The sequence below is a fragment of the Camarhynchus parvulus genome, chromosome 3 (genome assembly GCF_901933205.1).
Source record: "Camarhynchus parvulus chromosome 3, STF_HiC, whole genome shotgun sequence".
Lineage (NCBI taxonomy): Eukaryota > Metazoa > Chordata > Aves > Passeriformes > Thraupidae > Camarhynchus > Camarhynchus parvulus.
Window position 1 is genome coordinate 111,218,409 of NC_044573.1, and position 27,859 is coordinate 111,246,267.

Here is a 27,859-nt window from a genome sequence, read left to right on the forward strand (position 1 = left end):
TGTTATTTAACTATTCCAAATAAATCTGTGCCTGTTCCTAATAATTCCTCCTTATTTATTATCTATTTTCTGCATAAAAATCACACAAAGATGGGAAGGAATATCTGTGACCTCACAACAGGTGAGAGTGCTAAAAGTCAAAACAAAATTTACAAAATGCGACATTGTCTGGTACCTAAATTTACATTTACCAAGCTACAACTCAAGAGCTTTGTTATTTAACTATTCCAAATAAATCCGTGTTCCAGCTTTCCCAAGAATTCCTCCTTTGGGCTGCGGCAGCTGCTGCAGGAGGAGGCGCGAGGCAGAGCCATCTGCCTCCTGACCCCAAAAACAAAACATCCCCTGGGAATTCAGCTCGATTAACACGTGCAGCATTGACTTTCCACTGAATCTTTACATAAAAGTCTATTTTTTTCCCTTCCCCAAAATGGGGTGTTGTTTTTTAAATTTGATTGGTATATTTATTGTTGCTTTTTATTTATTTTTATTTTATTGTTATATTTATTGTTGTTTTATTGTTATATTTATTGTTGTTTTCATTTTATTCTCTTCTTTATACTTTATTCTTCTAGACACTTCTTTATACTTCTATATACTTTATTACTTTCACTGCCACAATCAGCATTTTAAAAATACTCATGTGGCATCTTATTACTAACCAGCACAAAAGACTAAAAATCAGTATTTCCTAAATTATTCTTTGGGGAACACGTGTTAGGCAGGGGGATGAAATTCAGGGTTTCTCACATCTGATTTTATTTTAATATTTGGGCACTGGGGATCTCCAGGCAGCAGCTTGACCCCCATTCCCTGCGTCCCCTCAATTTTTGGAATCACCACATCCCCCAAACACAAATCACGGCACCCAGCAGCAGCCCAAAATTGCAGAATTGATTCCTGATCTTTTATTCCTGATCATTTTTTCCTGGATGAGCTGCTTCCAAAGCTTCCCAAAGATTCTTTTTCCTTTTCTTCCTGCAGCCTTGCCCAAGCTCAGAGCTCAGTGTTTTATCTGAGTGCAAATTATCCCCTCCTGTCCAAACCACCCAAATTATTCCCTGCTCAGGGAATTTAGATTATCTTGCAAATAATTCCAGATTTTATTCCAGAATTTATTCCTGATCATTTTATCCTGGCCATGACTTTGTCTGGATCAGCTGCTTCCAAAGCTTCCCAAAGATTCTTCTTCTCTTTCAAACACAGAGCTCAGCGTTTTATCTGAGTGCAAATTATCCCCTCCTGCCCAAACCACCCAAATTATTCCCCGCTCATGGAATTTGCAATATTCTCTCTGATTATCTCAGACTCCACTGGATTTTCCTGTCCAAAGGATGCAGCTCTAGCACGAGGCACTGCTCCCTCAGAATCCTCATTTTACAAAATTGTCAGATCACGCTCGTTTTTGTACAAACCCCAAATTCAGCAGCCCAGAATTCCAGAATTCATTCCTGATCATTTATTCCTGATCATTTTTTCCTGGATGAGCTGCTTCCAAAGCTTCCCAAAGATTCTTTTTCCTTTTCTTCCTGCAGCCTTGCCCAAGCTCAGAGCAGATCCATGAACACAGAGCTCAGTGTTTCATCTGAGTGCAAATTATCCCCTCCTGTCCCAAATTATTCCCTGCTCGTGGAATTTAGATTATCTTGCAAATAATTCCTGATTTTATTCCAAATTTATTCCTGATCATTATCTGGTCATATTTCTCTGGATGAGCTGCTTCCAAAGCTTCCCAAAGATTCTTTTCCCTTTTCTTCCTCCAGCCTTGCCCAAGCTCAGAGCTCAGTGTTTTATCTGAGTGCAAATTATCCCCTCCTGTCCCAAATTATTCCCTGCTCGTGGAATTTAGATTATCTTGCAAATAATTCCAGATTTTATTCCAGAATTTATTCCTGATCATTTTATCCTGGTCATGACTTTGTCTGGATAAGCTGCTTCCAAAGCTTCCCAAAGATTCTCTTTCAAACACAGAGCTCAGTGTTTTATCTGAGTGCAAATTATCCCCTCCTGCCCAAACCACCCAAATTATTCCCCGCTCATGGAATTTGCAATATTCTCTCTGATTATCTCAGACTCCACTGGATTTTCCTGTCCAAAGGATGCAGCTCTAGCACGAGGCACTGCTCCCTCAGAAACCTCATTTTACAGAATTGTCAGATCACGCTCGTTTTTGTAGGAAACCCACTGAGGGGTGGAACAGCTCTGCTTTTTTCCCAGATTCTTTTTTCCCACCAAGGGTTTCACCTGTACATGACATTTCTGCCCTCTGCAGATCCAGCCCGAAGCAGAGGATGCTGCATTTCAAACAGATCAGCCCCAGGTATTCCTAGAGCAGCAATTCCCAAGGAATTATCAGGAATTCCTCTGCAGTTCCAGCTTTGCTGTCACAATAAAACAAATCCAAAAGCTTCACGTGGCTGTTTCCAAGGTAAAAAAAAACAAAACAAATTCCAGCTGGAGATGAGAGGATGTAAAATGAATGAAATGGAAGGCTTTAATCAGCTGAGATCCTGCACAGCTCCATTGTTCTGAGGGGATCACAATCACACACCAGCTAACGAGAAAATTAATCCTTGCTGCAAATTAGTGCCCAGGATCAGGCTGCTTACAGAATTAAAATCCCCTTTTTTTTCCATCAGCTTTTTGCTTCCAGGAGTTTGGGGAGGCAGAACTGAGGAATGCAGAAAGCCAAGAAGTGTGAAATTTGGGATATGGTGAACAGGGAAGGCAGAAGAACAAAAGGAATTAATGGGTAAGAAGTTAAGGATTTCCCACTCCATATTTTCCCCACTTTTGGGGATTATTAGGAAGGAAACATCACTAATTGAGACACTTGAAACCTGACCCAACTCTGCTGAAAAATTCCTCTTGTCCCAGATGTTGAGACTGGGTTGGGAATAAATATGGCTCTGCCTGCCTTCTGGTGCCATTTTAAACACACTCTGGGTCTTTGCTAATTAAAAAAAATGTGAAAAAAATGGACCAGGACTCCAAAGGTGACAAAAACAGCGCTGGCAAGGGCACACAGACCTTGCAGCTCAGAGGAATTCTCCTCTGGGAGCACCAAAACAGGCAAGAAACCGCTCAATCTGAAAAATCAGATGTGCTCAGGTCTGTAGTTGGGTATCCTGTGGCAAATTAACTTGTAAATATTCCAAATTCCGTGACTGGGGGGTTTATTTCTATCAATGCCCTGGTTCCCTTCCGCCTCCCCTCACGCTGCAAACCCCAAATCAACCCCAGGACACCCCAACTCCTCCCAGGTTCCCCCTTTTCCATCTCCTGGCCAACCCAGCTGGTTTTTTATGGGGAAAAAGGGAACGGAAGGCAGAGGGAGAGCCATTCTCTCCCGGCCATATGGCGGCTGCAGCAGCTCCTTCTTCAGAGCCTTTGACCTCCAGTTGAATCCCAAAAGAAAATTCAGACTCAGCCCTCGGCTCGTGTCCTTTAAAGCCTCTCCGATCCCCACCATCATTTGTGGGGCCCCATAAAATCCAGGCTGAGGGAAAAAGGAGTGGTGAGAGATTATTTAATTCAAAAAGCTTGGCAATCATCAAATTAAACGGCGACAAAAGCTGTCACTGAGTGGCTCCAAAAGGCCACCAAATCCCACGTTTTCTGATCAGAATGTTTGCCCACGAAAACTGCACCAAGGCAGGAAAAACCCCAGGCCCACCATCAGCAAATCCTTCAAGGCCAAAGGAATTGTGAAGGGGAAAAAGAGACAGGAGATGATAATAATAATAATAATAATAATAATAATAATAATAATAATAATAGTAATAATAATAATAATAATACTTTGGAGCAGCACCTCGGGAATATTTGGGAGGGAAATTTTGGGGAGGGAAGATTTGGGGAGGGAAATTTTGGAAGGAATATTTGGGAGAGAAGTTTTGGGAGGGAAAATCTGAGAGGGAAAATTTAGGTAGGAATATTTGGGAGGGAAGTTTGGGGAGGGAGGATTTGGGAAGGAAAATTTGGGGAGGGAAGATTTGGGGAGGGACATTTTGGGAGGGAAATTTTGGGAGAGAAGATTTAGGAAGGAAAATTTGGGAGGGAAGTTTGGGAGGAAAGATTTGGGAGGGAAAATTTGGGAGGAAAGTTTTGAGAGGGAAAATTTGAGAGGGAAAATTTGGGAGGGAAGATTTGGGAGAGAAAATCTGGGAGGAAGATTTGGGGAGGGAAGATCTGGGTAGGAATATTTGGGTAGGAGTATTTGGGAGGGACGATTTGGGAGGGAAGATTTGGAAGGAAGATTTGGGAGGGAAGATTTGGGTAGGAATATTTGGGAGGCAAGATTTGGGAGAGAAAATCTAGGAGGAAGATTTGGGGAGGGAAGATTTGGAGAAGGAATATTTGGGATGGAAGTTTTGGGGAAGGGATATTTGGGAGGGAAGATTTGGGAGAGAAAATTTGGGAAAGGAATATTTGGGGAGGGAAGATCTGGGGAGGGACATTTTGGGAGAGAAATTTTGGGAGAGAAGATTTAGGAAGGAAAATTTGGGAGGGAAGATTTGGGAGACAATATTTGGGAGGAAAGATTTGGGAGGGAAAATTTGGGAAGGAAGATTTGGGAGGGAAGATTTGGAAGGAAAGATTTGGGAGGGAAAATTTGGGAGGGAAATTTGGGGAGGGAAGTTTGGGGAAGGAATATTTGGGAGAGAATATTTGGGAAAGAATATTTGGGAGAGAAGATTTGGGAAGGAAGTTTGGGGAGGAAAGATTTGGGGGGAAGTTTTGGGGAAGAAAGATTTGGGAGGGAAGACTTGGAAGGGAAGATTTGGGAGGGAACATTTGGGGAGGGAAGATTTGGGGAGGGAAATTTTGTAAGGAATATTTGGGAGGGAATATTTGGGAGTGAAGTTTTGGGAGGGAATTTTTGGGTAGGAAGATTTGGGAGGGAAGATTTGGGTAGGAATATTTGGGGAGGGAAATTTTGTAAGGAAGATTTGGGAGGGAATTTTTGGGCGTGAAGTTTCCCCAGCACTGCTAAAAGCAGCTGCTCCTGCTGGTTCTTGCCCAAAATCCGCCTCAGCAGGTCCCAGAAACGTCACCAACACCTCCGAGCTGGCTGCGCAGGAGGAGGAGACCCTGAGGAATCCTAGCACTGGAAGGATCCTGATGGAATATTCCACATTCAAGAGGCTGAAAAAAGGAGAATTTACAGGAAGTTTTGGGAAAAATCCTCCCTGGGAAGGAGAGGAGGCTGTGGCAGAGAATTCCCAGAGGATTTGGGGCACAGCTCCTCAGCACTGGGGACTCACCACTCCTTTTAGAACAGTAGATGCAAAATTTTTTGCAGCAGAGGCAAAATAATTCTCATTTCAGTCTCTGCCGCAGCCAGGCTGCATTGGTGTTTGTCCTCTGGAAAATCACCAAAATCCTTCAGGGATAATTGGGAATAAAATAAAGCTCCCAGCCCCTGGATGCAGCAGCCCTGCCCCCAATCCTCCTGGATTAAATCACAACATTTAATGTGATAAAGGAGTTATCACAATAACAGGAATTCTCTTTCTCAGGAGTGAATCAAGGAGCAGGAGCTGATTCCAGCACTGGAAGGATCCTGATGGAATATTCCACATTCAAGAGGCTGAAAAAAAAGGGAAATTTAAAGGAAGTTTTGGGAAAAAATCCTTCCTGGGAAGGAGGGGAGGCTGTGGGAGAGAATTCCCAGGGGATTTGGGGCTGTTCCATCCCTGGGAAGGTGGGGAGGCTGTGGGAGAGAATTCCCAGGGGATTTGGGGCTGTTCCATCCCTGGGAAGGTGGGGAGGCTGTGGGAGAGAATTCCCAGGGGATTTGGGGCTGTTCCATCCCTGGGAAGGTGGGGAGGCTGTGGCAGAGAATTCCCAGGGGATTTGGGGCTGTTCCATCCCTGGGAAGGTGGGGAGGCTGTGGCAGAGAATTCCCAGAGCAGAAAATGGTTTAAAATGGGTTAGGGAATAAAGAAATGGATGAAATGATTGAATTCCAGCGTGGTTTGGGTGGGAAATTCAATGTCAGCCCTGCCAGCTCCAAGTGTCCCAGGGGATCCCAACATCTCCTGGGCACCCCCAGGGACCCAAGGGGAATTCCCTGCCAGGGCTCAGACTCTGCCAGAACCAATTCCAAACTGAACTCGCTCCTTTCGCTCCATTATAAAACAAAACTCGTTCCTTTCGCTCCATTATAAAATAAAACTCTCTCCTTTTGCTCCATTATAAAATAAAACTCACTCCTTTTGCTCTATTATAAAATAAAACTCGCTCCTTTCGCTCCATTATAAAACAAAACTCGTTCCTTTCGCTCCTGTTGAAGATTGCGAGGCAAGATGTTTTCCATCCCCATCTGTGTGGCAGATTATCTTTGTCAAGGGGGCAGTTTCCCTTATCTCTCTCTCTGAGTGACCACATTCACTCCTCCCTCGGGAGGGGACATTGCTGATAACAGCTACTGGATGTCACTGCGTGGCTGATAAGAACTGCAGCATCCCATTGGGAGATGTGAGCCCAGAGGGAGGAGCCGGGCATTCCTACCCAGATATACCCTGAGATTCTGGAACAGCAGCTCAGCTTTTCTCCACGGCATTCCCCAGAGGAACAGCAGCTGCCTCTTCCTACACTGGATCTCCAGAGGAAGGACCCATCCTGCTCTACAGATCCTCCTTGCTCCAGCAGAGCCACCCCTGACACTGCAGGAGGGCTGCAGCCACAATTCCAATGGCACTGCCACCCACACCCTGACCCACAGGGTGTCAGGCTGTGTTCTGACTCTGTCAGTGCTGTTTTAGTTTACTGCATTGTTTATTTTATCTTTTATTTCCTTCCCTATTAAAGAACTGTTATTTCCTGCTCCCATATTTTTCCCTGAGAGCCCCTTAATTTAAAATTTATAGCAATTTGGAGGGGTGGGAAGGGTTCACACTCTCCATTTCAGGGGAGGCTCCTGCCTCCCTTAGCAGGCTCCTGTCTTCCCAAACCGAGACACCGACGAGCGAGCGGGCTTTACCTCCATGGCCAGGGCGGCCGTGTGCTGGTCGTAGTGGTTGAGCAGGTTGGGCATGAAGGTGCTGTTGTAGGGCAGGTCCTGGCACATGCGCAGTGCGATGGGCTCGCAGGAGAACAGGCTGTGCGCGCCGCCGGGCCGCGCGCCGAGCAGCCCCAGCGCGCCCAGGCAGCGCAGCAGCCAGCGCAGCGCCACGCTGCCGCCCCGCGACGTCCCCAGCAATCCCCGCATTGCCGCCCAAAATCCCGCCCGTCACACGGACACGAGGCGCGCCGCCTTCGTTCGCGGCTGCTCCTCCGCGGGGTTCAACATCCTCGGCGGCCCAGAGGGAATTCTTCCTTTTTTTGGTGTGTTTAACGCTCTGTGGCGTGAAGGGGAAATGGAAATGTCAGCCACACTCCCACTCCGTGGAGCCCATGGTGACAGGGCGGCGCTGCTCCAGCGGCTTCCGGATTTTATCCTAAAAAAACAGACAGAAAACGCTGAGAAAACACCCAAAATGGAAATATTTCAGTATTTCACCTCTCAGTTCCTCAACTGCTTCAAGTTCTCTTACAAGTGAGTTTTAATCCTGATTTTTTCTTTAAATTTCTGGAGGAAATGAATGGAAAAAATTGATAGAAAATGGGAGAAAAGCACCCAAAATGGAAATATTTCAGTATTTCACCTCTCAGTTCCTCAGCTGCTTCAAGCTCTCCTACAAGTGAGTTTTAATCCTGATTATTTTTAAATTTCTGGAGGAAATGAATGGAAAAAAATTGATGAAAGATGGAAGAAAAAGCACCCAAAATGAAAATATTTCAATATTTTACCTCTCAGTTCCTCAACTGCTTCAAGGTCTTCTACAATTTTAGTCCTGATTTTTTAAAATTTCTGCAGGAATTGAATGGAAAAAATTGATAGAAGATGGGAAGAAAAGCACCCAAAATGATGAAAATATGGGGATTATAATGATTGGGACAGAACAATTTTAGAAAATCCCACATTTTCAGCTTGGCCACACTGAAATATTGAAATACTGGAATTTCAACCACATTCCTGCTTTTTTTCCTGGAAAACCTGGAGCACAAAACAGAAAGAAAACGGAGAGAAAAGCACCCAAAAATGAAAATATTTCAGTATTTTACCTCTCAGTTCCTCAGCTGCTTCAAGCTCTCCTACAAGTGAATTTTAATCCTGAGTTTTTTTTAAATTTCTGGAGGAATTGAATGGAAAAAATTGATGGAAAATGGAAGAAAAGCACCCAAAAATGCCCAGAGTGAGAGACAGGAAGGATTTCATTAGCAGACATGGGCTGTAATTCACATTTTTATTTCATTTTTATTTTTATATATTTATTTTTTTTATTAAATTTTTTTTTTTTTTTTTTTTTTTTTTTTTTTTTATTTTTATTTTTATTTCTATTTTTATTTCTATTTTTATTTTTAGTTCATTTTTATTTTTATTTTTATTTTTATTTTATTTCATTTTTATTTTTATTTCATTTTCATTTTTATTTTTTTTTATTTGGCCTGGGCAATTCTGAGTTTCCCTCCAACCGAAAGAATCCGGAATTTTCTGTGGCAGGGAAAGGTTTGGCTGCAGCTCCCAGGCACAAACCCGGCGATTTGGGGCTTTTCTGCCCAAATTTGGCAACTGTGGGATTTTTTTGGGCTCAAATTCGGAATTTTGGGGTTTTTCTGCCCAAATTTGGCAATTTTGGGGTTTTTTGCACCCAAATTTGGGGCTTTTTTGTGCCCAAATTTGGCAATTTTGGGATTTTTTCATGTGCAAATTTGGGAATTTTGGGGTTTTTTTCTGTGCCCAAATCTGGCAATTTTGGGGCTTTTTTGTGCCCAAATTAGGGAGCTTTGGGGTTTTTTTTGGTGACAAAATTTGGGAATTTTGGGATTTTTTCGTGTGCAAATTTGGGAATTTTGGGGGTTTTCTGCCAAAATTTGGAAGTTTTGGGGTTTTTTTGTGCCCAAATTAGGGAATTTTGGGATTTTTTCATGTGCAAATTTGGCAATTTTGGGATTTTTTTATGTGCAAATTTGGGAATTTTGGGGTTTTCTGTGTCCAAATCTGGCAATTTTGGGGGTTTTTTTGCCCAAATTTGGTAATTTTGGTGGGGTTTTTTTGTGCCCAAATTTGGGAATTTTGGAGTGTTTTTTGTGCCCAAATTTGGGAATTTTGGAGTTTTTGTGCCCAAATTTGGCAATTTGGGGGGTTTTGTGCCCAACTTTGGGGTTTTTTGCCCACATTTGGCAATTTGGGGGGTTTTTGTGCCCAAATTAGGGAATTTTGGTCTTTTTTTTGTGACAAAATTTGGGAATTTGGGGATTTTTTGTGCCCAAAATTGAGGAATTGGGAATTTTCCATGCCCGAAACTTGGGAATTTTGGCTTTTTTTGTGCCTAAAAATCAGGAATTTTAACTTTTTCTCCTCCTAATTCCAGGAATTGCCCATTTCCCCCACTTCTAACCCGAATTTTATCTCCAAATTTCTCTTTTTTTCCCCATTTCTAACCCCAAATTTTCCTTTTTTCCCTCCTTTTATGCCCGAATTTCTCCTTTTTTCCCGTTCCTTTTTGGAGAGGCCGGTTCAAAACAACCATTCCAAAAGAGGGGGAACAAAACAAGACCCAGCTGCTGAAATAACCACGCGAAATTCCGTTTATTGGCAGTTTGGCTCTCACGGGGGAAGACGCGGTTGAGGCGGCGCGGAAAGAAAGGGAAAAACAGAAATAGGAAAAGCAAACACGAACAAAAAAAAGGAGCTGGAAAAGTTGTGTCCTTAAAATGGAAAAAATGGAGTTTTTCAGGTTGAAAAGTTGTGTCCTTCTGATGGCAAAAATGTCATTTTTCATGTTGAGTTTTCAAGATAATAGGAGCTTGAAAAGTTGTGTTCTTCTGATTTAAGAAATGTCATTTTTCAGGTTGACTTTTCAAGGTGGTATCAGCTTGAAAGTTGTGTCCTTCTGATGGAAAAAATGTAATTTTTCAGATTGAATTTTCAAGGTGATATGAGCTTGAAAAATTGTGTTCTGATTTAAGAAATGTCATTTTTCAGATTGACTTTTTAAGATGATATGAGCTGGAAAAGTTGTGTCCTTCTGATGAAGAAATGTCATTTTTTCACATGTACTTAAAATGATTATCAAAAGTTGATAGAAATGTCTGGAAAAGTTGTGTTCTTCTGATGGAAAAATGTAATTTTATGTTACTTTTCAAGGTAATAGGAGTTTGAAAAGTTGTGTAAAAAGTTGTAAGGAATTAATTTGTGATTTTTGATTACTAAGTATTAAAGTTTGTTATTGCATTTTCATGTTGATTTTTAGATAAAGTTTGTGTTCTGATTTAAAATGTAATTTTTCATACTGACTTCTCAAGGTGATGTGAGCTTGAAAAGTGGTGTCCTTCTGATGAAGAAATGCCATTTTCAGGTTGAGTTTTCAAGATGATAACGAGCTTGCAAAATTGTGTTCTGAAATGAAAGTTGTTAGTAAGGTGAATTGTTTGATTTCATTTTAATGATATGAAGTTCTTTTTCATGTTGATTTTTCCAGGTGATATAGTTAAATGTTTATTAAGCTGGAAAAGTTGTGTTCTTCTAATGGAAAAATGTATTTTTATATCTAAGTGTAATAAATGTTTATAAAAATAATTTAATTAAAATAATTTAAATTTTGATTTAAAATTATTAAATTAAGGTATATATTGAAAAGTTTTTTGATGGAAAAATGTATTTTAACTTTAATATATGAGCTTCAAAAGTTGTGTCCTTCTGATGAAGAAATGTCATTTTTCATATTGACTTTTCAAGGTGATATGAGCTGGAAAAGTTGTGTTCTTCTGATTAAGAAATGTCATTTTTCACGTTGACTTTTCAAGGTGATATGAGCTTGAAAATTGTGTTCTGATTTAAGAAATGTCATTTTTCACATTGACTTCTCAAGGTGATATGAGCTTAAAATTTTGTGTTCTTCTGATTTAAGAAATGTCATTTTTCACATTGACTTTTCAAGATGATATCAGCTTGAAAAGTTGTGTCCTCCTGATGGAAAAAATGTCATTTTGCATGCTGACTTCTCAAGGTGATATGAGCTTGAAAATTGTGTCCCTCTGATGGAAAAAATATAATTTTTCGATTGACTTTTCAAGGTGGTATGAGCTGGAAAAGTTGTGTTCTTCTGAGGAAGAAATGTCATTTTTCAGATTGACTTCTCAAGGTGGTATCAGCTTGAAAATTGTGTCCTTCTGATGGGAAAAATATAATTTTTCAGATTGATTTTTCAAGGTGATATGAGCTTGAAAAATTGTGTTCTGATTTAAGAAATGTCATTTTTCATACTGACTTCTCAAGGTGATATGAGCTTGAAAAGTTGTGTTCTTCTGATGGAAAAAATGTCATTTTTCATGTTGAATTTTCAAGATAATAGGAGTTTGAAAAGTTGTGTTTTTCCGATGATGAAATGTCATTTTTCATGTTGACTTTTCAAGGTGATATGAGCTTGAAAAATTGTGTTCTGATTTAAGAAATATAATTTTTCAGATTGACTTTTCAAGGTGATACGAGCTGGAAAAGTTGTGTCCTTCTGACGGAAAAAATTTAATTTTTCAGATTGACTTTTCAAGGTGACACATATATAAAATAAAATAAATAAAATAAAATAAAATCCAATTATTGGATATAAATGGTAAAATAAATAAATAAATGGTAAATAAAATAAATGATAAAATAAAATCCAATTCTTGGATATAAATGGTCCCTTCCAACCCAAACCAGTCTGTGGCCCCATGTTAATCCCCCTTGGAATCCATTCCCTTGGGTTTAACATTTTAATAACAGCTCCCCCAAAAAATATTTAAAAAAAAAATTTTTTTTGAGTTTGTTGGCATCTCCAGAACTCTGCATTCACAATTTTTCTTTTGTTTCTCCTAAATTAACTCCTGAGGATTTTATTCCCCAATTTGAGTGAGGTCACCTCGCAGAGTGGATGAGCAAGGGATTTTTTTTTCTCACTGGAATTGAGGTGCAAAGCAGTGATCTGTAAAAAACCCTTCACAAAAAAGGTTCAGAAACAACCTAACATGAACTGGGCTCTCACCACTTAAAGGCTGCACCACAAAAATTGGGAAAATCCAGGTCAGGACGCGGAGTTTTGGGAAAAAGTCCAAGAATGCTCCATGGAAATCATATTAACGACACACAGAACAGCAGGAGCCAAACACATCCACCTCTCCTCTGCCTTCCCCACAGCCTCAAGCTGAAGGAAACATGTAAAACCAAAAATTCCATGAGCCACAAAGCTAAAAAAAAATAAAGCTTTAACTACGCAAAAAGCAGGGAAAAAAAATTCATATTTAAGATAATCATAAATAAAATTAAGAATGTATTTTTAGGAGGAGGGAAAACGAGCAACCCCGGGTGCCAGGAGAGCTCCTCACCACAAATCCAGTCGGTGCACTCTTTGTTCAGATTTTTGTGGTTCTTTTTGTGTGTAGAGGAAAACAAAACACTTTCGGTGACACCGGGGATGAGAGGAGGGGAGGCCTCCCCTCCCACCACAAGCGCTGGAAATAAAAACGCTTTTAGGCAAAAGGAGAAATTTGTTCCCGTGGTTGTGGATTTTTGCCTTATTTATCAGCAGGAGAAGCCCATCCAGTTCTTGCTGGAAAGGATTCATTAAGACAATTATCATCACAAGGAGAAAGGGTTGATTCCCACAAGGAAATGTTTTGGGTTTTTTTTAAACTAAATTTCAAAGTCCCTCAGGGAGCAATGAGGAAAAACTCATCAGGCTTTAGAATGAAAGGATGGGATTAATTCCAAGTTATCTATCCCAGAAAAATGGGGAGATAAAACAACAAACCAGACTTCTCCTGGAGGAGAGGAAAATGTCCTCTCAGCCATTCCCCACCCAATTCTGACCCTGGAGAAAGGAGAGGAGCTCATTCATTGCACCTCCCCAGCCACAAAAGGAGAATAAATTATTCTCCCAACTCCATTCTAATGAATGACTCAGTGGGAAGGAAACTCCGGCGCTGTTCCACTCCTGCACCACACCACAATCCCCCACATCCCTATTTCAATGAGGGGCAAAGAGGGAGGATGGAAAGGCAGAAACAACCTCATAATTTTCTCATTATTGTCATGGAATGGTTTGGGTCGGGGGGGGACTTTGAAGCTCATCTAATCCCCGCACCGTGGGCAGGGCTGGAGGGACAGCTCTGTCACCTCTCTCCTATTCCATGGGAAGGGCCGGCAGAGGGAAATCCTAAAGCTGCACGGGAAGCAGGGCAGGCTGCCGGCCGAGCCAGCATCCCTTAGGAAAGGCACAAGGAACAAGAGCACCAGCGGCACCGGCATCCGTCCATCCGTCCATCCATCCATCCATCCATCCATCCATCCATCCATCCATCCATCCATCCATCCATCCATCCATCCATCCATCCATCCATCCATCCATCCATCCATCCATCCATCCATCCATCCATCCATCCATCCATCCATCCACCCATCCACCCATCCACCCATCCACCCATCCATCCATCCCCTCCATCGCTGCCGCACGGCCGAGGCGCGGCGGATCCGGGCCCGGAACACCCGCACGGCGTGCCCGGAGGGATCCGGGGACAGCACGGACAGAGCCGGCATCCCGGAGCCTTCAGCGGAGAGCGGGGAGGAACCGACATCCCCGAGCAGGTTCCGGCATCCCCGAGCTCCCTGCGAGGGGCGGTGAGGCTCCGGCATCGTCCGAGCCCTCAGCAAAGCGCAGTGAAGGCTTCGGCACTCCCGAGCCCTCAGCAAAGCGCAGTGAAGGCTTCGGCACCCCCGAGCCCTCAGCGAAGGGCGGTGAGGCACCGGCACCCCCGAGCCCTCAGCGAAGGGCGGTGAGGCACCGGCACCCCCGAGCCCTCAGCGAAGCGCAGTGAAGGCTTCGGCACCCTCGAGCCCTCAGCGAAGCGCAGTGAAGGCTTCGGCACTCCCGAGCCCTCAGCGAAGGGCGGTGAGGCACCGGCACCCCCGAGCTCCCTGTGAGGGGCATTGAGGCTCCGGCACCCCCGGGCTCCCTGTGAGGGGCGGTGAGGCACCGGCACCCCACGGGCCCTCAGCAAAGGGCGGTGAGGCTCCAGCACCCCCGAGCAGGCTCCGGCACCCCCCCGAGCCCTCAGTGAAGGGAGGTGAGGCACCGGCACCCCAGAGCTCCCTGTGAGGGAAACTGAGGCTCCGGCACTCCCCGAGCCCTCCGTGAAGGCGGTGACGAACCGTCATCCCCCGAGCCCTCAGCAAAGGGCGGTGAGGCACCGGCACCCCCGAGCAGGCTCCGGCACTCCCCGAGCTCCCTGTGAGGGGCGTTGAGGCTCCGGCACTCCCCGAGCCCTCAGCGAAGGGCGGTGAGGCTCCCGCATGCCCTCCCCGGGGCCGCCGTGCCGCACTACGGCACGGGGAGCCCGGGCCAGCATCCCCAGCCTCACGGGGAATGGATCCGGCTCGTTCCGGGCGCTCAGGGCCGGCATCCCCTCCGTGCTCCGCCCGCCCGCCCAGCGCAGCACCGGCATCTCCCCCGTGCGCTGCCGGCCGCAGGGCGCTCGCTGCGTGGCCGCCCAGCTGCACGGCCGCCGAGCCCCGCGGCCGCCCGTCCCCGGGGCGGGCAGGACGAGCCCCTGAGAGCGGCGCGGCCCCGCCGTGTCCCCGCCGTGTCCCCGTTACCTGCTCAGCTCCAGCCGCCCTCACGGTCCCGCGCGCGCCCCTCGGGTGGCGGCGGCGACGGCGGCAGCGCCCGGCCACGCCCCATGCGAGACCACGCCTCCCGCGCCATCGCGCTCCGCCCACTCCCCGCCGCTCAGCCAATCAGAGCGCGCGGGGCTGGTTGCTAGGTAGATCGGAACCCCCGGCCTCTTTAACCCCGCCGGGGGGCTCTGATTGGCTGGCGCCCCCCGGGGTTGCCGTGGAGACGGGATGCGGACGGGGGGGGAGTAGGAGGCGGGCGCTGATTGGCTGGCGCCGCCCCCCCCAGAGTTGCCATAGCGACGGGATGCGGACGGGCGGGAAGAGGAAGAGGAGGAGGTGGTGTCCGCAGGCGGGACGAGGAAGGTGAGAGGACACGGGGGGACACGGGGAGGGGGTGGGGAGGGGGTGTCGCTGCGGTGGGACACATCGCAGGGGACACCGGGGGTGTCACCGTGGTCACAGGGGGACAAGCGCAGCGCGGCACGGCGGGGCGGGGACAGAAAACGCTCTGGGAGGTGACACGAACTCCGTCGGGAGGGCGGAGGGGGTGACGGGTTCGGGGTGCGGGAAGGAAGGTGGGAAATGTCAGCGGGAAATGTCAGCACCGGTGTTTGCATCCTCACCGGTCCCCAGGGATGGGGGTGCCCAGTGGGCAAGAGGCCGGTGGCGCCTGGGCTGTCCCGGCTCTGGGGTGGCAGCAGGGCCAGGGCAGTGCTGTCCCCTGTGCTGGCACTGCTGGGGCACCCCCAGTGCTGGGGACAGCTCTGGGACAAGGACATTGAAAGCTGGAGCACGTCCAGGGAAGGGAACGGAGCTGGGGAAGGGGCTGGAGCACCAGGAGGGGCTGGGGGAGCTGGGAAAGGGGCTCAGCCTGGAGAAAAGGAGGCTCAGGGGGAACCTTGTGGCTCTGCACAACTCCCGACAGGAGGGGACAGCCAGGGGGGTCGGGCTCTGCTCCCAGGGAACAGGGACAGGAGGAGACGGAACAGCCTCAGGCTGTGCCAGGGGAGGCTCAGGTTGGAGGAAATGCCCTCAGATTGTGCCAGGGAGGCTCAGGTTGGAGGAAATGCCCTCAGATTGTGCCAGGGAGGCTCAGGTTGGAGGAAATGCCCTCAGGCTGTGCCAGGGAGGCTCAGGTTGGAGGAAATGCCCTCAGGCTGTGCCAGGGAGGCTCAGGTTGGACATTTGGGTGGTCAGGCACTGGAACAGCTGCCCAGGGCAGGGGTGGAATCCCCATCCCTGGAAATGCCCGAATCCCACCAGGATGTGGCCCTTGGGGACAGGGCTGGTGCTGGGTCACTGGACTTGCTGCTGCACCACAGCAGGCAGGATTTGGCCACCAAACGGGTCAGAAACGCGGTTCTGTGGTCAGGAATGGCCCGTGAGGCGGTTCTGCTCCGGCAGGAGTTGTTCTGAGCGGGGCTAAGCAGAGATCAGCCCGGGTAAAGGGAGCGATTCCAACATTCCTGCGTAAAGGCGTGTGAGCATTATGGGTTGTCGAGCTTTCTTCAACACAATAATTTCTTTTTTAATCCATTTTCAAATTCCAATTTGTACTGGAATCAGGGGAGGTGTTTCCAGTGGTTTCCAGTGGTTTCCAAGTGAAATTTCCTGCTGTTAGAACACCAGTCCTGGCTCCTGCCCTGTGAAATTTGTGTCTCCTTCACACCCGAATTTCTTGGATCCTCCCATCCCAGCCGTGAGCCATTCCTAGGGACTCTGATCCAAGCAATTCCACTCTTTTTAACCCTCTACAAACTCACCAAACTTGGGTTTTTTTTCCCCAAATCTCTTTTGCTTTTTATTTTTATTTATATTTACCATACCTGCCACCTGCTCCTACATTTCCTTTTCATTTTTTACGATGAAATTTTATTTTTTTGGGGGGCATTTTCCTGGTGTCTGTTTAAGGCTCGCTCCTTGTTAACCGCCCCTCCTGTCTCCTGGAATGTTTTGGGCTCACCTGAGCCCGGTTTCCCCCTGGGATGTGGGAAGCAGGAGCTGGAGCAGCCTCTGTGTTCTTTTGGGCAGCCCGACCAGAGAGGACAAATCTGGCAGAAGGAAAACGAGGCCTTGGCTGAGCAGCCTCTCAGAATTCCGGCTGCTTTTCCACGGGAAAAGCCGGAATTGGAGGGTTTTCGATGTCCCTTCCCGCCCAAAGCATTCCGTGAATGAACTCCCGAGTGAGTGGCGAGCCCCAGCAGGGGCAGATTTGAGGAATTTCAGTAAATATTCCAATATCCAGGCCAATCCAGGCAGCTCTGCGCCTTTTACAGCTGAATTATGGAATTATTGTGGAATTGTGGAATTGTGGAATTGTGGAATTGTGGAATTGGAATTGTGGAATTATGGAATTGAGGAATTGTGGAATTGTGGAATTATGGAAATATGGAATTATGGAATTATGGAATTATGGAATTGTGGAATTATGGAATTATGGAATTATGGAATTATGGAATTGTGGAAATATGGAATTGTGGAAATATGGAATTGTGGAATTGTGGAATTATGGAATTGTGGAAATATGGATTTATGGAATTGTGGAATTGTGGAATTGTGGAATTATGGAATTGTGGAATTGTGGAATTGTGGAATTGTGGAATTGTGGAATTGTGGAAATATGGATTTGTGGAATTGTGGAATTGTGGAATTGTGGAATTGTGGAATGTGACTTCTCCGGGTGACCCCCCCAGATCATCAAATCCACCCCAAAATTCCCACCCGGAGCATCCTTGGGAATGTCGCCCTTCCCTGGGGAGCTGCTCCAGCCCCAGCACCTCGGGGGAAGAACCTTTCCCTAAAACCTGCCCTAATCCAGCCTTTCCCTAAAACCCATCCTAATCCAGCCTTTCCCTAAAATCCATCCTAATCCAGCCTTTCCCTAAAATCCACCCTAATCCAGCCTTTCCCTAAAATCCACCCTAATCCAGCCTTTTCCTGGGTCCTACAGATGGAAAGAGAAGAGATCCAGGCCTGGCCCCTCCACTTCTGCCCATGAGGAAGTTTCAGCGACTTTTCCCAAATCCTGAGGTTTTTCAGACAGAATTTCCTGGATCCCGAAGTTTCAGACTTTTCCCAAATCCTGAAGTTTCATATTTTTCCCAAATCCTGATTTTTCACACAGACTTTTCCCAGATCCCAATCTTTCACACAGACTTTTCCCAGATACTGAAGTTTCATATTTTTCCCAGATCCTGAAGTTCCAGACAGATTTTCCCAGATCCTGACATTTCAGACAGATTTTTCCCAGATCCTGAATTTTCATAATTTTCCCAAATCCTGAACTTTCAGACTTTTTCCAGATCCTGAAGTTTCAGACACATTTTTTCCCAGATCCAGAGGTTTACAGACTTTTCCCAAATCCTGAATTTTCACACAGATTTTTCCCAGATGCTGAGGCTTCAGACTTTTCCCAAATCCTGAAATTGCACATTTTTCCCAAATCCAGAATTTTCAGGCAGACTTTTCCCAGATCCTGAAGTTTCACAGAGACATTCCCCAGATCCTGAGGTTTCAGACTTTTCCCAGATCCTGATCTTTCAGATTCTTCCCAAATTCTGAAGTTTCAGACATTTCCCAGATCCTAAAGGTTCAGGCTTCTCCCAGATCCCGAATTTTCACATTTTCCCAAATCCTGAACTTTCACACAGACATTTCCCAGATCCTGAGATTTAAAGACTTTCCCCAAATCCTGAAGTTTCAGAATTTTCCCAAATTCTGAAGTTCCAGACAGACTTTGCCCAGATCCAGAAGTTTCAGACTTTTCCCAAATCCTGAGGTTTCTGACAGACTTTTCCCAAATCCTGAACTTTCAGATTTTTCCCAGATACAGAAGTTTTAGACAGACTTTTCCCAGATCCTGAACTTCCACTTTTCTCAAATCCTGAACTTTCAGACTTTTCCCAAATCCTGAAGTTTCACACAGACTTTTCCCAGATCCTAGTTTCAAAATTTTCCCAGATCCTGAACTTTCAGACAGACTTTTCCCAAATCCTGAGGTTTCAGACAGAGTTTTCCAAATCCTGAACTTTCAGACTTTTCCCAAATCTTGAGGTTTCACATTTTCCCCAAATCCTGAACTTTCACCCAGACTTTCCCCAAATCCTGAACTTTCAGACGTTCCCCAAATCCTGATTTTTCACCCAGACTTTCCCCAAATCCTGAACTTTCAGGCTTTCCCTAAATCCTGATTTTTCACCCAGACTTTCCCCAAATCCTGAACTTTCAGACTTTCCCCAAATCCTGATTTTTCACCCAGACTTTCCCCAAATCCTGAACTTTCAGACTTTCCCTAAATCCTGATTTTTCACCCAGACTTTCCCCAAATCCTGAACTTTCAGACTTTCCCCAAATCCTGATTTTTACCCAGACTTTCCCCAAATCCTGAACTTTCAGACTTTCCCTAAATCCTGATTTTTCACCCAGACTTTCCCCAAATCCTGAACTTTCAGACTTTCCCCAAACCCTGATTTTTTCACCCAGACTTTCCCCACATCCCGAGCCCCATTTTTCCCTCTTCAGATCTTCCAACTCCTCAACCCCTGAGAGCTGCTTTGGGAATTTTCCTTTTCCATCCCCAAGATCCCAAATCCCTGAGGAATCCTGGCACAGGAATGTGGGGTTTGTGACTAATGGCCAAAGCTGTCCCTGAAAAACACCCCGAAGGTGCCTGGACCTGTTTTGTTCCGGTTTTTTTGGCAGCTGAGCTGGGAAACAAAACAGAAAACCCGCCCCAAAATCCACCTACTCGCCTGCACGGGGAGGTGGATGTGAAACCTCGGTTTAAAAACCTTCAGCTGTTTAAAACTGGGGAGGAAATTCGGTTTTTAAGGAGCTTTAGCCCATTAAAATAAAAAAAAAAAAAAGGAAAAAACTCAGATTTTTATTTATTTATATATATTTTTTTATATATATTTATATATATATATTTATATATATTTTTTTATATATTTATATATTTATATATATTTATATAGATTCATATAGATTTTATATTTATATTTATATATTTATATTTAGATTTAGATTTATATATTTATATATTCATATAAAATATAAATCTAGCTCAATAATAAATAAAGTTAAATATAAATATACATTTATTTATTTATTTAAAGCTTTATTGATATTTTACTTTATTTATTATTTAACTCAGATTTTTATCAATTGATTTCCTGAGCGCGGAGAGGAAAATGCAACAGATTTTTCTTTGGGGTATTTTTGGGTTGGGGTTTTTTTTTTTAGGGTTTTCTTGTTTGTGGGTTTTTTTTGTTGTTGTTTTTGTTTTGTTTTTGGGGGTTTTTTGGTTTTGTTTTTGGTTTTTGAGGGTTTTTTGTTTGCTTGCTTTTTTGGGGTTTTTTGGGGTTTTTTTGTGGGTGTTTTGTGTGTGTGTGTGTGGTTTTTGGGGTGTTTTTTTTCTTATTTTTCAGGTGATTTTTTGGGTTTGTTTGTTTGTGATTTTAAAATATAATTTATTGATATATATTCATATTATACTATACTATACTATACTATACTATAATATAATATAATATAATATAATATAATATAATATAATATAATATAATATAATATAATATAATATAATATAATATAATATAATATAATATAATATAATATTATATTATATTATATTATATTATATTATATTATATTATATTATATTATATTATATTATATTATATTATATTTATTATATTATATTTATTATATTATATAAATATATATATATATTTAATAACTTCAGAAAGGAAGGAAAAATTAAGCATAAAACTGATGCACTCAGACAAATCCCACAGGAATTTTTGAAGAGAAATCCATTGAAATAGAGAGGATTTTTGTCTGGGGAAGGAATAGGGTCTGAAAATAGCTACAAAATCCCTTTTTTTGGGTGGGTTTTGATGTGCTCGGGCTGGTAACACACCATGGGATTGAATTCATGGATTTTCCTTTCTTTTGTCCCAAAAATCCCATTATCCGTCCTGCCACCGTGAAGCTTTAAAATGATCTGAAGTATTTAGAGAAAACAAAAAAAAAAGGCGGAATAAATTGATGCAGGGAATGGAATTTCTTTTTTTAATGTGGTAAAGAAATTATTTGGTTTTCAGGCAGCTGGAAATCGGAGAGCTGAGGAATTGTCCTGCAGAATCCATGCAGGAGAGAAGATGGAAGGGGAAAAAAAATCCCTTTTCCTGGGTTTGGGCAGGGATTTATGGAGAAATTGCTTTGTCTGAACAAAATTCAGATATTTGGTGTCCCAAATCATCTCCATATTTCTGGAGATTTTGGTAAATGTCTGATTTACTTGATGTGGAAATTTCTGCAAAAATCAGGAATTGCTAAGGTTGGAAAAAACCTTGGGATCACCAAATCCAACCATCAACCATTTCTCCATTTATGGAGAAATTGCTTTGTCTGAACAAAATTCAGATATTTGGTGCCCCCAAAAGGGGAGATTTGGGGAGATTTTGGGAAATGTCTGATTTGGGGAGATGTCTGAAATCATCTCCATATTTCTGGAGATTTTGGTAAATGTCTGATTTACTTGATGTGGAAATTCCTGCAAAAATCAGGAGTTGTTAAGTTTGGAAAAATCCGTTGGGATCACCAAACCCAACCATCAACTGTGGTCACCACCAAACCACATTTCCATTTTTTGGGAAAACTTCCCAGGATTGTGATTCCACCTGTTCAGAGGAATAATCATGAACACTTGTGTGATTAAGACCTTAATTAATTATTAATTATTAATTATTAGTGCAAGGAGGTTCCAGTGGGAAATCCCAAAATCCCGGGATGGTTTGGGGTTCAAAAAAATTTAGGGCTCATCCCATTCACAAAAATCAGGAATTGTTAAAAAAAAAAATCTTTGGGATCATCAAACCCAACCATCAACCAGTTCTCCATTTATGGAGAAATTGCTTTGTCTGAACAAAATTCCGATATTTGGTGTGCCAAAAAGGGGAGATTTTGGTAAATATCTGATTTCGGGAGATGTCTGAAATCATCTCCATATTTCTGGAGATTTTGGTAAATGTCTGATTTACTTGATGTGGAAATTCCTGCAAAAATCAGGAGTTGTTAAAGTTGGAAAAATCCGTTGGGATCACCAAACCCAACCATCAACCGTGGTCACCACCAAACCACATTTCCATTTTTTGGGAAAACTTCCCGGGATTGTGATTCCATCTGTTCAAAGGGATAATCATGAACACTTGTGTGATTAAGACCTTAATTATGAGTTAATTATTAATTATTAGTGCAGGGAGGTTCCAGTGGGAAATCCCAAAATCCCAGCATGGTTTGGGGTTGGCAGGGACAATTTCCACCCTCCCAGGTTGCTCCATCCCTTTCCCACCGGTTCTTGGGCATTTCCAGGATTTTAATCTCATGGGTATTGTGGCTCCACAAAATTTAAAAAGCTTCAACCTACCTGAATTCCAAATTATTTCTCTATTTTCTGTTGTTGCTGTGCTAGGAAATCATTGGATTCCTTGTTAAAATTCTAATTTTTCCATGAAAACTAAGGAAAGTCACAGTGATAACGTCCATCTTTATTCCATTGGATTCCTTGTTAAAATTCTATTTTTTCCATGAAGAAGACGGAATGGCACAGGGATAATGTTCACGTTTCTCCCATGAAATCATTGGATTCCTTTTTAAAATTCCAATTTTTCCCATGAAAACGAAGGAATGGCACAGGAATCACACCCACCTTTGTTCTATGGAATCACTGGATTCCATGTTAAAATTCTATTTTTCTGTAAAATTCTATTTTTCTGTAAAAACTAAAGAATGGCACAGGGATAAGGCCCTCCTTTGGTCCGCTGGATCCCTCATTAAAATTTTATTTTTTCCTTGTAAAATTCTATTTTTCCCATAAAAACTAATCAATGGCACAGTGATAACGCCCACCTTTGTTCCATTGGATCCCTCATTAAAATTTTATTTTTCCCAAAAAACCAAAGGAATAGCACAGGGAAAATGCTCATGTTTGTCCCATTGGATTCCTTGTTAAAATTCTATTTTTTTCCATGAAAACGAAGGAGTGGCACAGGGATAACATTCATGTTTCTCCCATGAAACCATTGGATTCCTTGTTAAAATTCTAATTTTTCCCAATAAATGAAGGAATGGCACAGCCACACTCATAACACCTTTGTTCACTGTCATTTATAAAAACTAATCAATGGACAGTGATAACACCCACCTTTGTTCCACTGGATCCCTCATTAAAATTCTATTTTTTTCCTTGTTAAAATTCTATTTTTTCCATAAAATCTAATCAATGGCACAATGATAACGCCCACCTTTGTTCCACTGGATCTCTCACTAAAATTCCATTTTTTCCCCATAAAATCTAATCAATGCCACATGGATAACGCCCACCTTTGTTCCATGGCGTCCCTCACTAAAATTCCATTTTTTCCCATAAAAACTGATGAATGTCACAGTGATAACGCCACCTTTGTTCCACGGGATCCCTCACTAAAATTCCATTTTTTCCCATGAAAACTAATCAATGGCACAGTGATAACACCCACCTTTGTTCCACTGGATCCCTCATTAAAATTCTACTTTTTTCCTTGTTAAAATTCTATTTTTTCCATAAAATCTAATCAATGGCACAATGATAACGCCCACCTTTGTTCCACGGGATCCCTCACTAAAATTCCATTTTTTCCCATGAAAACTAATCAATGGCACAGTGATAACACCCACCTTTGTTCCACGGGATCCCTCACTAAAATTCCATTTTTCCCCCATTTTTCCATCTGCAGCCCGGCTGAAGGAGGTCCCACCATCCCCATGGCGTTCGCAGCTCCCAGATTCCCGGAGGGCTCCAGGCTCCGCCTCAGCTCCTGGACTCCCCTGAGCCACCAGCTCATGAACGACCAGGCAAGTTCCCAAAAATCCCTGAAATTCACAATTCCTGAGCTCACCGACGTCACCCAGCCCAACCCCGCGAGGAAAAGCCGACTCCAGGATTTATTCCCCCAGGATTGGTTCGGAATAGCCTGGAAATCCGAAATTTCACCAATTCTCAAGCCTGAAAAAATTTAATTTTTCCCTGTGGGGCTTGTGGAAATGGAATAAGAACGTGGAGATAGATGGTATAGAAAGATATTAAAAAATCTAAAATAAAAATATATTAAAATCGAAAATAAATCTAAAGTAAAAATGATATAAAATCTTTATGATATATAAAGATATAAAAATCTAAAATAAAATCTGTATAAAGTCTTTATGATATATAAAGGGATATAAAATCTAAAATAAAAATATTAAAAATCTGAAATAAATCTAAAATAAAATCTATATAAAATCTTGATGTAGAGATCATATATAATCTTTTAATTTTTTAATTTTTGTGTTTATGTTCTTTTTTTCTGTATCATTTAAAGATACATAAAAATTAAAAGAAAAAATATAAAAATAGATTAAAAAATCTAAAATAAACTCTATATAAAATCTAAAATAAAAAATACTAAAAATAGAAAACAAATCTAAAAAATCTATACAAAATCTTTATGATATATAAAGATATATAAAATCTAAAAAATATATAAATACATAGAATAGATCTAAAATAAAATCTATATGAAATCTTTATGATATATAAAGATATTTAAAATAAAAAATATAAAAAGTATAAAATAAATCTAAAATAAAATCTATATAAAATCTAAAATAAAAAATATTAATAATAAGAAAAATTTAGTAAAATCTATATAAAATATATAAAGATATGTAAAATCTAAAATGCAAACTATATAAGTAATAAAAAATAAAATCTAAAATAAAATCTATATAAAATCTTTCTGATATATAAAGATATATAAAATTTTAAATAAAAAATAAAAAATAAATCTAAAATCTATATAAAATCTTTATGATATATAATGATATATAAAATTTTAAATTAAAAATAAAAAATAAATCTAAAATCTATATAAAATCTTTATGATATATAATGACATATAAAATCTTAAATTAAAAATAGAAAAAAAAATCTAAAACCTATATAAAATCTTTAAGATATATAAATATAAATCTAGCACCAAAAGATGGAAAATTCTGATTTAACTATTTAAAGCAAACAAATATTTGATTTAAATCCTCCTATTTTGCCAAATATTTTGGGGTTTTTTTTAATGAGGATTTTTTTTTTGCTGAAAGTCACAAAATCCTGCTTTTTCAGGGTGGCTGGAGGACTGTCATTCCTTAAAAAATTAAAATTTCACCACTTCCCTAATAATTTTCTCATGACGAATCCCTTCTACCATCAAAAGATAAAACTTTGGATTAAACCTGTCTGGGTACCTCTGGCATTAAAATTAATTTGATTTTTCCCTTGCTCCCTAATTAAACTCCTTTTTTCCCCTGTGGAAGGATTTTTACCCCACTTCAAGCCAGCACCTGAATTTATTTTTATTTCTGATAAACTGAAGAGATTGAGCTCTTTGAAGTCCTTTCAATCTGGCAAATCCTCCAGCCTTGGAATCGTTTTGATGTTTCCTAAACCCTTCCAAAATTATTTCTGCAGATACAAATCGCTGTGAAATCAAGTATGACCTAACCAGAAATTAAAAAAAAAAATTAAAAAAATATTTTCCCACCTTTTTTAAAAATTTTTTTACTTCTGTGCTCCTCAGGCAGTCGGATAGAGCTGCAGCAAAACTTTTAAGGATTAATATTGGGTTGTTGAATAATCCAATGCTTGGTGATGTTCCAGGTAGGGAATAACTGACAAGAATATCCCCAAAAATAGCAGAAATTAATAATAAAAAATGAAAAAATACCAGGGATGAAGTGGAAAGGCCTTTGGCACACGGGGAATGTGCTGGCGCTGGATTAACGGTGGGACTCAACGACCTTGGAGGTCTTTTCCAACCTTGAAAATCCTCAGAAATTCATAATAAAAGATATTTCCTTGGTTCTGCTCCAGATTTTAAACCACTGACCCGGCCAAAAAATTCCTTTTTTTATATCCCTGTGCTGCTCTGTGGCAAAAAAAAAAAAAGATTAAAAAATTAAAAAATTAAAAATAGCTGCACCCAAATGAGTGGTGACGTTCAGAGTCAGGAGATGTTCCTGAGGTATTTATAGGGAGCCGGGGAAGCAGAAGTCGTGTCTGCACTCCTGGGAGGCAGCGTGACGAGGAATTTATAAATAAATTTAAATTTAAATTTAAATTTAAATTTATGGATGGAAGGGGTGGAAAAAGCAGGGAGAGGTGGGATGGGATGTGTGGGAGATGAACTCATGGGAGCGGTGGGAATTCAGAGCTGGTCCAAGGTGGAAACATCAAAATTCCATGTTAGGAGGAGAGCTGGGAATTTAGGGCGCCCTAAATTTGCTGCTTGACAAATTTGGGGTAATTCTGCTCCTTTGGTAGTTCCTGTAGATTTCCCTGGATTTTTAAACGTGGTAGGGGTACACACAGAATTCCAGAATGGTTTGGGGTGGGAAAAACATGAATTCCACCTTGTCCCACGCGTGCCACGGCCAGGGACAACGTCCACCATCCCAGGGTGCTCCAGCCTGGCCTGGGACACTTCCAGGGATCCAGGGGCAGCCAAAGCTTCTCTGGGAATTCTATTCCAGGGCCACAGCCAGGAACTCCTTCCCAAATCCCATCCATTCTTGGGAAGCCATTCCCTGTGTCCTGTCCCTCCATGCCTTGTCCCCAGTCCCTCTCCAGCTCTCCTGGAGCCCCTTTGGGCTCTGGAAAAGGCTCTGGGCTCTCCCTGGATCTTTCTCCTCTCCAGGTGAGCACCCAAAGCTCCTGGAAGGGCTCTGAGGGTCCTTCCCTTCTCCAGGTGAACATTCCCAGCTCCTGGAAGGGGCTCTGAGCTCTCCCTGGATCCTTCTCTTCTCCAGGTGAGCACCCCCAGCCTGGCTCCATCGGAATTCTTCTCTCCTGGACACGCAGCGATGGGAGGTGCCCCAAAAGCTGAACTTCCCACCTCTTTAATTCAGAAATTCCATAAATCCCAATTTGGGTGCCTGAAATCCTGCACGGATTCAATCCCAAGAGAAGCTGTGGCTGCCCCTGGATCCCTGGAGGTGTCCAAGGCCAGGTTGGACGGGGCTTGGAGAATTCAGAAATTCCATAAATTCCAACTTGGAGGCACCAGGTGCCTGAAATCCTGCACGGATTCAATCCCAAGAGAAGCTGTGGCTGCTCCTGGCTCCCTGGAGGTGTCCAAGGCCAGGTTGGACGGGGTTTGGAGCAGCCTGGGACGGTGGAAGGTGTCGGGGTTGGAACTGGATGAGCTTTAAGGTCCCTTCCCACCCAAACCACTCCATGATTCCATGGTTGCTTCAAAGACAGGATCACCACCAGGGACAGGCCAAAGTCAAGGAGGCAGGATCAGGAAATCCCAAATCCTTCAGGGTCACAAAACCAGGGATGAACTCCCAGATACTCCAGGGTGGTGCTGCAGGTGAGGATGAAGCAGTGGCAGGAGATGGAGCTCCCTGCAGACTCCATCCTGGGAATTTGGGAGAGGATTTGGGCAGGAATTGAGGTCTGAGGCAGAAGAGCCCCCGGTGGCATTTGCAGCGAAGGATGGAGGGATTTTGCAGCCACTTGAGCATCTCTAAACCCCCTGAAGCCGTGGATGTGAGGCAGCAGATCCCAAAATCATCCTGCAGTGTCGGAACCCAGGGCGTTGCTCTGGCTGCCCTGGAGGACTCGAGACCCTGGCAGGGGACTCAGAGACCCTGGCACGGAGTCAGACACCTGTGATTTTGATTTTAACGCTTGGAAAAAACAATTACCAACTTTGTGTGAAGAGTTACAAGCCATAAGGGTTTGAGTAGAATGACAGTGAATTTGTCGCGGGGTGAAAAAGTAGAATTTTGGGGTTTTTAGAATGGGGGTTCAAGAGGCAAGACGGAGGAATCTGGGTGTGTCCTGTCCTTCTTCTCCTTGTTGTCCATCTTCTGCTGTGATGGTGGCACTTCTGGATTGGTTTAGAGTAGAGACAGACTGTCTGACGTAGGCAATAGGTATTGGAAAATTATTGTAAATAAAGTACACGTGGTTTTTAGCATAAAAAGATAACACTGCCCTGAGGTGGTCGGTGTGCCTCAACCTGACGTGCTGGACAGATCTCAGCAGGTCAGAGAAAGACAATGTACGAGATAAGA

The 27,859-nt window shown here is 42.8% G+C and overlaps 2 protein-coding genes across 2 annotated transcripts in view; one reads left to right on the top strand and one right to left on the bottom strand.

Moving 5' to 3' along the window:
- FZD3 (frizzled class receptor 3) overlaps window positions 1–14,794 on the bottom strand; it is a 64,623-nt gene extending 49,829 nt beyond the window's left edge. The window contains exons 1-2 of the mRNA XM_030946519.1: window positions 14,681–14,794; window positions 6,989–7,445 (exon numbers count right to left, since the gene is read on the bottom strand). Coding sequence (XP_030802379.1) covers window positions 6,989–7,216 — 228 coding nt within the window. The 5' untranslated portion in view covers window positions 7,217–7,445; window positions 14,681–14,794. The remainder of the gene's footprint in view (window positions 1–6,988; window positions 7,446–14,680) is intronic.
- Window positions 14,795–15,004: 210 nt separating this feature from the next.
- The window catches only part of FBXO16 (F-box protein 16), a 48,419-nt gene continuing 35,564 nt past the window's right edge, over window positions 15,005–27,859 (top strand). The window contains exons 1-2 of the mRNA XM_030944789.1: window positions 15,005–15,064; window positions 23,482–23,599. Coding sequence (XP_030800649.1) covers window positions 15,006–15,064; window positions 23,482–23,599 — 177 coding nt within the window. The 5' untranslated portion in view covers window position 15,005. The remainder of the gene's footprint in view (window positions 15,065–23,481; window positions 23,600–27,859) is intronic.